This window comes from Astyanax mexicanus, chromosome 21, assembly GCF_023375975.1.
Source record: "Astyanax mexicanus isolate ESR-SI-001 chromosome 21, AstMex3_surface, whole genome shotgun sequence".
Lineage (NCBI taxonomy): Eukaryota > Metazoa > Chordata > Actinopteri > Characiformes > Acestrorhamphidae > Astyanax > Astyanax mexicanus.
The window spans coordinates 30,697,698-30,707,146 of NC_064428.1; the positions used below are offsets into that span (position 1 = coordinate 30,697,698).

Consider the following 9,449-nt stretch of genomic DNA (forward strand, 5'->3'; position numbering starts at 1 on the left):
TATTGCATTCAAGGAAAATAAATAAATAATAAAAACACATGAAAAAAATAAAAATAAATTTGAAGGTCGGCGCATGCGCAGTTCCGTTAAGAAGCACATATCAATGAGCAGCATAACTCGACAAAACCCCAGCAACTCTGCCAACATCCTTCTGATCTTTTTATTGGGTGATAAACATTGTTCATCTAATGTTCTTACGTCGCTCTTTGTTAGTTTGTTCAGTTTTGCAGTAACTGAGACTATATTAAAAAAAAAAAAAAAAAACTTTGAAAGCTTTTTTCAGGTTGTATTTTTTTTTTTCGAAATCTGCCAAAACCACTTATAATAAACCACGTAGCAATCGACGCGATAAAGTCGTAGGAGTAGTTAGTTCTGAAGTGAATTTAACTGCAGAATAACTACGGGACTTAATTGGAAAACCACACCCACTAATTGAGGCCACTACTCATAAAGCTCATCCGGGGACTAATGCCGCGCAGCTGCAGGTGAGTGGTTCTTTGTTTGTTGGGCGAGTAATGCTGAATTGTTGAGCTAATATGTACTGACCTATCCTTTCCCACAATCTGTTTTAAGACTTTGCAGATCAAGGACGTCTCTCTGCTTCTCAAGATAACAATGGTAAAGTTACTGTGCTTTGCTGATTTATTGAGGATTTGGGTTTTTGTTCTTTTGCTTGGGCTTTAGTTAAATGAAGGAAGCAGTGGTCTGATTGTTGTGTTACTCGTGAGGCCTGGTAAAAGGCGGAATCTGGCCAAAATAAACCGTGGGTAAATTGGCTAGCTAACTAATGTATATTTAGAGCTTCTCATTATTGCATAATTTTCTTATTTGCTTGCAAAATTAATAAAACTTTACAGTATCTTTTATAAGTAGCGACCAAGATTGGCACCCTATACTGTTGCTGGGTTTTGCATTATACCGAGCCCTGTTAGCCATTGTGTGTTGTGGGGTGTAGTGTTTTGTTTGTTTTGTTTTGTTTGTTTGTTTGTTTGTTTTGTTTGTTTTAAATATATAAACACGTTTTTATTGCTTTAGTTTTCCCGGATACAGTGACCTGGGCTATTAAAATATTATTCCTAAACGTCACCTGGAAACACTTTCTAATATGCTGGTCTTGTTTTTTTGTATTAGGTTTTTAAATATACATTAGGGTGGCACAGTTTGGAAAGGTAGTTGTTATGAACAGAAGATGGCCATCTAATATAATGGCTATCTGTATAAGAACTCTTTTAATTATTTTGTGAAACGAAGGAAACTGATGCTCTAAATATTATTTAGCTAATTTACCCATTTACTTTTGCAGAGTTCTGCTTTTTACCAAGTCTCTTTTTACCGGAGACATTTTTATTCTATATAACTGATGGATTAAAACACTCAAAACGCTTTGTCCTTTTCTTTATTTTGAGTATAAATACATTTTATATTTTTATAAAAGTTTATACAATCTGGAAAGAAGTTTAGTTTTGTATCCACTCATAGTGAGACTACACTGCTATCTAGTGGTCAACACCACACAATATCCAGTGTGTGTGAACCAGAGACTGTAAAAAAAGATGGACGCCGTGTCGCCCTTCCTATTCATTCAATGAAAAAGAAGCCAAAATCTTCCACTATGTTGGCGATCCTGACACCCGATTCTGCGCAGTAGAGACCAGAGGAGGGAGAAAGACTGTGGAGAGACAGCCTACTCATTTAAATAACCCCGCCCCTGAGGGCTGCCTCGCGGTCACAGACTGCAGAGCGGGGCGGAGCGGAGCTGACTGTCTGTTATTGGTCCCGCCCATAAGCAGCCCTTTTACAATAACCACACCTTTTTTTAATAGAGCTGAATAACCTTCTAAAAAACTAATTCTGTGGGAATATAAAAATTTTACAATATAAGCAGAGGTTACACTAGCTGCTGCATTTAAATAATGGAGGTAGAATTACAGTATATTGGAAAAAACGTGATTGAGGGTTGTCTGTTTTGCCATTGAAACCTATGGGGATGGGTGGGGTTACATGGCTTTCTGAAACCGAACAGCAGGGGACGCCCGACCTGTGGTGGCTTCATTTTTGAGACTATACTCTGTCCAGTTATATACAGTCTATGGTGTGAACTTTTAGTGTATTGTTTTAATTAGTGACTCCTGTTAGCAAAAAAGTGCAAAAAGTGATTTTTTTTTTTTTATTTTCTTTCTTTTTCTGATTGTCCCCAATCAGCTTTGTTACAAGCTGCAAAAAGCTAGTGTTTTTCACCTTTTCTTATTTTTCTCTTTAAATGTACTGTGTGAGCTGCAGGAAACTTAAAGCTTCTAAAAATGGATAAGCCCATTTCTTTTTATGAAGTTTAGCCTCAAATGGTCAGAATTTAATGGAAAAGTGTTTTTTTTAATTCAGTATTGCAAGACTTCTTACAATGCTTTTTTTAAAATATTGTTTATATTAATGTGTTTTACACCGCGACAACAGAGGGAGTGCATCTCTGTACACATTGGCCAGGCTGGCGTCCAGATGGGGAACTCCTGCTGGGAGCTGTACTGTTTGGAACATGGAATCCAGCCTGACGGGATGATAGCTCCTGGCAGTTCTGCCATGTCAGATTCCTCTTTTGGTACTTTCTTCAGTGATACTGGAGCTGGGAAGTATGTTCCACGAGCTGTATTCATAGACCTGGAGCCAGCAGTTGTAGGTAACGTAGCCAAACTATCTATTTTCAGTCTAAAATGCTGAATTTTCTGTTTTTGGAACTTTTCAGTAGAGGATAGTTAATGACTGTACCTACTGCCTTGCAGATGAGATCCGTAATGGGCATTATCGACAGCTTTACCATCCAGAGCAGCTCATCAGTGGCAAAGAGGATGCTGCCAACAACTACGCCCGTGGTCACTACACCATCGGCAAAGAGATTGTGGACTCTGTGCTTGATAGAATGCGAAAAATGGTAAGTTAAGTTTAATGTAAAATTAGTTTTGTATGCTAACCTTTTTTTTTGTTTTTTTTTGTTAAAGAACAAATACATAAATACACTTACAAGAAATTTGCAAACACAAATTTTATTGGTAAATATAATACCTGTGTTCTGTAGTGCTTCAGAAACTGAACTCAGAACGACTTTCAGTTTACAATATAAGCAGAATGATCTAATGGTTAAACATTGCACTGCCAAAATTGCATGCTTTTGCCTCCCGTTAGTGCGTTAAACACTAGTTTGCATATTTGGTCGTTCTTGATGGTATTTGTTTCTATCTTGTAAAAATTATACCATTTAATAACATTGTCTAGTTTAAATTGCAATTTAGAATTGCTCCTATTTGAAGAATAGATTAGTAGGATTACTTAACCAATCCTACTTCTAACACTACTAGAACCTATACTTTTACTGTAGCATCTAATTTAGAGCTCAGTGCTAATGATGAATCTTGTCCTTGTTCCTCCTTCTCTCTAGGCTGACCAGTGTACAGGTCTGCAGGGATTCCTGATATTCCACAGTTTCGGAGGAGGAACCGGCTCAGGCTTTACTTCTTTGTTGATGGAGCGCCTGTCTGTGGATTATGGCAAGAAGTCCAAGCTGGAGTTCTCTGTCTACCCTGCTCCCCAGGTTTCCACTGCAGTGGTCGAGCCCTACAACTCTATCCTGACCACTCACACCACTCTGGAGCACTCAGACTGCTCCTTCATGGTGGACAATGAGGCCATTTTTGACCTTTGCAAGCGCAACCTCGACATTGAGCGTCCCTCGTACAATAACCTCAACAGACTCATTGCACAGATCGTGTCCTCCATCACTGCTTCCTTGCGATTTGATGGTGCTCTCAATGTGGATCTTACTGAGTTCCAGACCAACCTGGTTCCGTATCCTCGCATCCATTTCCCCTTGGTCACGTACTCCCCAATTATCTCTGCTGAAAAAGCCTACCATGAGCAGCTGTCTGTATCAGAGATCACCAACTCCTGTTTTGAGCCAACCAACCAGATGGTGAAGTGTGACCCACGGCACGGCAAATACATGGCTTGCTGCTTGCTGTATCGTGGGGACGTGGTGCCCAAAGATGTCAATGCCGCCATCGCCAGCATCAAGACCCGACGTTCCATCCAGTTTGTAGACTGGTGTCCCACTGGTTTCAAGGTGGGCATCAACTACCAGCCCCCCACTGTGGTCCCTGGTGGCGATTTAGCCAAGGTGCAGAGGGCCGTGTGCATGCTGAGCAACACCACGGCCATTGCAGAAGCCTGGAGCCGCCTGGATCACAAGTTTGACCTGATGTATGCCAAGCGGGCGTTTGTCCACTGGTACGTGGGGGAAGGAATGGAAGAGGGGGAGTTTTCAGAGGCCAGAGAAGACATGGCAGCATTGGAGAAAGATTACGAGGAGGTTGGAGCAGACTCTGCTGAAAATTGTGATGACGAAGAGGAAGATGAGTACTAGAATTGTATTCTTGTTGAAGTTTATTGTGCGTTGTTGAAGTAAAATAAATTTTTGCAGCAAATATGAAATGGTGTTTGTCTATTTACTGTTGTCAGCCTTTTTTAAATATGCTAGGCAAATCCCTTACCCTTGCAAAGTGTTTTTCTATTAAGGATTCAAACATTTACAGTTGTGCATTAGTTTTTTGGGAGTTTGGTACAAGTAAAAAAAAGTCCAAAATTCACTCTGCTAATGGTGTGTGGGGTTGGTGTGTTTTTGAACTTCAATCCTCTGAAGTGTCCGTCTCTCCAGCTATATTTATATCTATTTCTATTTAATTCTTATTACATTTTGAATAAGCTCTGATATGTTAAAGCCTATGCCCAGAGTAATGGGTGCATGGTTTACTTTCCCTGGAGAATGGCATTTAATAAGTCCATTTTAAGCAGAAATTGATTGGAAGAATAGTGAATTGGGGCCCTTTGATTTGATCAGGTCAGTGGGTGGAAACTAAAAAGCACCACTTGGGTAATAAAATGTAGGATTACCTCATTGACAAAGCTATTGTCACTTACTATACAATAGGGGAGCAACACTGGTAGGATAAGTAATTTGTCTTTAAGATGAATTGTTTTGAGTCACAACAGGGTGGTAAAAAGGCTTAAAACTGCCTGTGAGCATTTTTACTCAAACCAGCCACATATGTTTTACAGTCTACCAATAGCCCACAATATTTCAGTTGAGCAAACTTGTGTTCTGTGTAATAACCAATCTATGAATATCAATGACCAAAAATAGTCCTACTTTGCTTTCACATGTGAAAAGCACCAGCACAAACCAGGTTTCTAACAACTTTTAACAATGTTGGGCAAATATTGCCTTGTTAAATTAACTGCCTCCTCATTAGGTAACGTTGCCTTGGCTATAATAATGAACCACGCCCACGTGATGCTGGGGAGGGTGTGAACTGAGTTTTATGTTGCGTGGGGGTGCAGTTCAGTACAGCTTGAGAGAGTTCTCAAGCCAGGTCCCCCTGCAGCTAAGGTGAGTGATGAAGCTGAGGGTGGTGACGGGTGGAGGTGGGTGCAAGGTCGATAGTCACAAGGTGAGGAACGACTGGGAGCTCAGGTAATTGAGGTGCACTCCAAATCCCAAAGATTTTGAGCAATCTCAAGCTCAGCCCTGTTTAAGTCCCCATGCTTGGTTAAGTGAAGCTGGCCAACATACCAAAACCCCTGGTTTGTGATCACATTTTTTTACAACCTGATGTAAGCACAAACTTGTTACAACAGGTATAAGCCAAAAGAAGCCTATAGAAGTTTTATAAATAGCAGGAAACATTTTTGCACTGTTCGCAAGACCAGTGTCTAAGATAAGTGCATGGCACTTATAATTATTTTCCATGGGAAAAAAAATGGTTGTGCATTTGTGGAAAGAAAATAATCATCCCAACTAGTCCTTGGTCATTTTAAATGCTCAACATGGGGTCGGAGTCTGAGGTAATTTATCAGCATTGTTTGTTGGGTAGTTGCATAGGCCTAATGAGTGTATGTATAGGTTGTAAAAACACCTTCACAAACAAATTGAAAAAAATAATCATTACCCCTTGAAAATAAAGCAACTCTTTAAAAGTTTTTTAAAGCAAGTCAAATTTTATTTAGTATTACTACCAGTCCAGCAAGAGGTTCTACATGCAGATTTACAGCACATTTGTACTTTATTGTTGTTCCCGCACGTTCAATTATATAGACCTCCGCTGACGATAGCTTCTTACTCGCCAGTGTCTTATTCAGATCTCCGTTCCACCTTAAACCTCATACACAATACACATGACTGTCAAAATCCTGAAGAAGGACAAATATTACTGTTGATTTTTCTCACAATGATCCTGTGAACACAGCATGTAATATAATATTAAGTAATTAATATTAATAATTAATGGTGAAATAGCACTTTTTGCCTAATTCCAAGACCATTATCTCTTCAGTCTTAAATCGTCTCACAAAAATGACTATCACACCTAATACCCAATACCTCAGACTGACAAAATCCTGAAGGAGGACATATTTTGTCACACATGATGCGAACTTGGTTGGAACTAAAATAATCATTCTGTGTACAAGAAAGGTCACTCACCTGTATTTACTGAGGAGGCTAAAGTTTGGTGTGTGATTTCTTTAGATATCCAAAAATCTGTTGGAGCAAGCATCATCTCTTTTGGTACAGACAAATTAATAAACAGGATTAAACATTATAGGAAAGAGAACAAGCAGTTATTCAGTCAACAGCCTGATATCAAACAATCACACATTGTAAAAAAAATCTTTGGGTTTTACAGTTTGACACTAAATTAATGTATGCTTTCAAATTTAGAAAATAACGCTAAACTATCTTAACATATAATTATATATAGTATGATGGGTAAATTCACTCTGAACTTCTGAAGTGAATTTCTTATTCTGTAGAAATGTAAAAGTCTATTAACATTAATATAATAATGAGATAAAAAGACATTTAAGGTGTGCAACTGAATCACATCATAATTTAGAAGCCAAAGGTGACAACATGAAATCTTAATGAGGAGAATGAGTAGACTGTCTAAAGTACTGTTTGTAATATTTGTCCTTCTTCAGGATATTGAAAGTGTGGGGTATCGGGTATTAGGTCTCATAGTCATGTTTGTGAGACGATTTAAGACTGAAGAGATAATGGTCTTAGAATTAGGGGAAAAGTGCAATTTGCCTATTCACTCTATTATATTACATGTTATGTTCACATGGTCATTATGGAAGATTCCACAGTAATATTTGTCCTTTAGGATTTTGACAGTGTGGGGTATTGGGTCTAATAGTCATTTTTGTGAGATGATTTAAGACTGAAGAGATAATGGTCTTAGAATTACGCGGAAAGTGCTATTTCACCATGCATTATATTATATTACATGCTTTGTTCACAGGGCATTACGGAAAAAACATTAATATTTGTTCTTCTTTAGGATTTTGACAGTGTGGGGTACTGGGTTTTAGGTCTGATTATTTCACCGTTCATTATATTATGTTACATGCTATGTTCACTGGGTCATTATGGAAAAAAATCCACAGTAATATTTGTTCTTCTTCAGGATTTTGACAGTGTGGTGTACTAGGTATTAGGTCTCATAGTCATGTTTGTGAGACGATTTAAGACTGAAGAGATAATGGTCTTAGAATTAGGTGAAAAGTGCAATTTGCCTATTCACTCTATTATATTACATGCTTTGTTCACTGGGTCATTACGGAAAAAAACAGTAATATTTTTTCTTCTTCAGGATTTTGACAGTGTGGGGTACTGGATATTAGGTCTAATAGTGATTTTTTTTAGACGTTTTAAGACTGAAGAGATAATGATATTGGAATTAGGTGAAAAGTGCTATTTCACCATTCATTATATTACATTACATGCTATGTTCACTGGGTCATTATGTGAAAATCCCACAATATTGTTTTCCTTCTTCATGATTTTGTCTGTCTGGGGTATTGGGCATTCCCGCTTTTTTTTGTCTGGGGTATTGGGTGTTCCCGCTTTTTTTTGTCTGGGGTATTGGGTGTTCCCGCTTTTTTGTGAGACAACTTAAGACTGAAGAGATAATGGTCTTGGAATTAGGCGAAAAAGTGCTATTTCACCGTTCATTATATTATGTTTCATGCTATGTTCACTGGGTCATTATGGATAAAATCCACAGTAATATTTGTTCTTCTTCAGGATTTTGAGAGGTGTGGGGTACTGGGTATTAGGTCTGATAGTCATTTTTGTGAGACGATTAGGCCAAAAGTGAAAGCAATAACGTTTTAATTCATGTCATCTCATTTTATTTTCATTATATCCCACTCAGAATTAAACTTTGTCCCTCGCATTGTGTTCTCCCCCTTTATTTAGAGCGTTTGCACAGCGCTTTACTATCTTTAGGCGGCCGCATTTATGTTCAACCTTTAGCAGCCTTCAGCATTTAATGTGGAACGGAAATCTGCTTAAGACCTTGGCGAATAAGAAGCTAACTTCAGCGTCGTAGCAAACGCCATAAAATGCAAGAGAGCACTGCCGGGGCGTGCAGTCTGAGCTTGGCTGGGGTTGGGGGCTTTAAAGTTTCTTCATGCACTTTGCCCCCTAGTTAATCTAGATAAACACTGCATACAGAACAGCTGAGCCCATCAAAACAAATCCCAGCGCAAAATAACCCAGACTCTTTAGCTGCTTCTCTCTCAGCTCCCGTTCCTTTTGTTCCTTTCTCTCCCTCTGCTCCCGCTCTATCCTCTCTTTCAGCTCCTGTTTCATCTTGTCCCTCATTTTTTGCTCCACCCTTTCCTGCAGCTCCTTATCCACCCTTTCCCTCTCTGCAGGATCCTGTGAGGTTAGCCCCGGTCCCTGCACAAGCTCCCTCAGCTCCCGCTCTATTGACTCCTTTAGCTCCCGCTCCATCCACTCACTCAGCTCCTCCTCCAACTTCTCCCTCTCCTCTCGGTCTAACCTCTCCCTCATCTCCAGCGCCAACCTCTCCGACAGAATCCTCTCAAACCTCTCTATTCTCTCCTGCCGGATCCTCTGCTGCTGGATCTTATCTCTAATTTCCTGCTCCCGCATAATGCCTGTCCATGTGTCCTGCTCCCGCTGGAGCCTCGCCCTCATTTCACGCTCCTGCTGCTCCATCTTCTGCCTCAGCACTCTGAATACCTTCACGTGAAGTACTGCGCCCTTTTATACACTACTGCGCGTATGACGTCACACGCCTCCCAGTGACGTCACGGAACGAGACGGCGCGCGACGTCAAAGCAGTGTTCTGTGTTTGTGGACGCTGCTTCTAAACAGAGCATTCGCCTGCTATCTATCTCTATCAATATCTTATTAGGTTAGGGTAGATATGCAGATATACCTGCTAGTCTAGCTAAGTCATACCCGTCAAGTCTCCCGTTTTGGCCAAGAAACTACTTATCTTTCCCACCGTCCTCCCGTATTAGTATATTCCCGTAAATTGCCCATATAATATAAACCATTTAAAACAAAAGTTATTATTAAGAAAACAGATTCT

The 9,449-nt window shown here is 39.6% G+C and overlaps 2 protein-coding genes across 2 annotated transcripts; one reads left to right on the forward strand and one right to left on the reverse strand.

Moving 5' to 3' along the window:
- The first annotated feature begins 507 nt into the window (after nucleotides 1-507).
- Nucleotides 508-4,476, forward strand: LOC103041851 (tubulin alpha-8 chain). Its single transcript, XM_022674645.2, has 4 exons — nucleotides 508-618; nucleotides 2,452-2,671; nucleotides 2,775-2,923; nucleotides 3,428-4,476. Exons 1-4 carry the CDS (start codon nucleotides 616-618, stop codon nucleotides 4,406-4,408), a joined length of 1,353 nt encoding a protein of 450 aa, XP_022530366.1. The 5' UTR covers nucleotides 508-615; the 3' UTR covers nucleotides 4,409-4,476.
- A 1,770-nt stretch (nucleotides 4,477-6,246) lies between these two features.
- LOC125785968 (protein enabled homolog) lies at nucleotides 6,247-9,081 on the reverse strand. Its single transcript, XM_049470169.1, has 2 exons — nucleotides 6,524-9,081; nucleotides 6,247-6,275 (listed from the first exon to the last, which is right to left on the reverse strand). The coding sequence occupies exon 1, from the start codon at nucleotides 9,068-9,070 to the stop codon at nucleotides 8,540-8,542; it is 531 nt and encodes a 176-aa protein (XP_049326126.1). The 5' UTR covers nucleotides 9,071-9,081; the 3' UTR covers nucleotides 6,247-6,275; nucleotides 6,524-8,539.
- Between the last annotated feature and the right edge of the window lie 368 nt (nucleotides 9,082-9,449).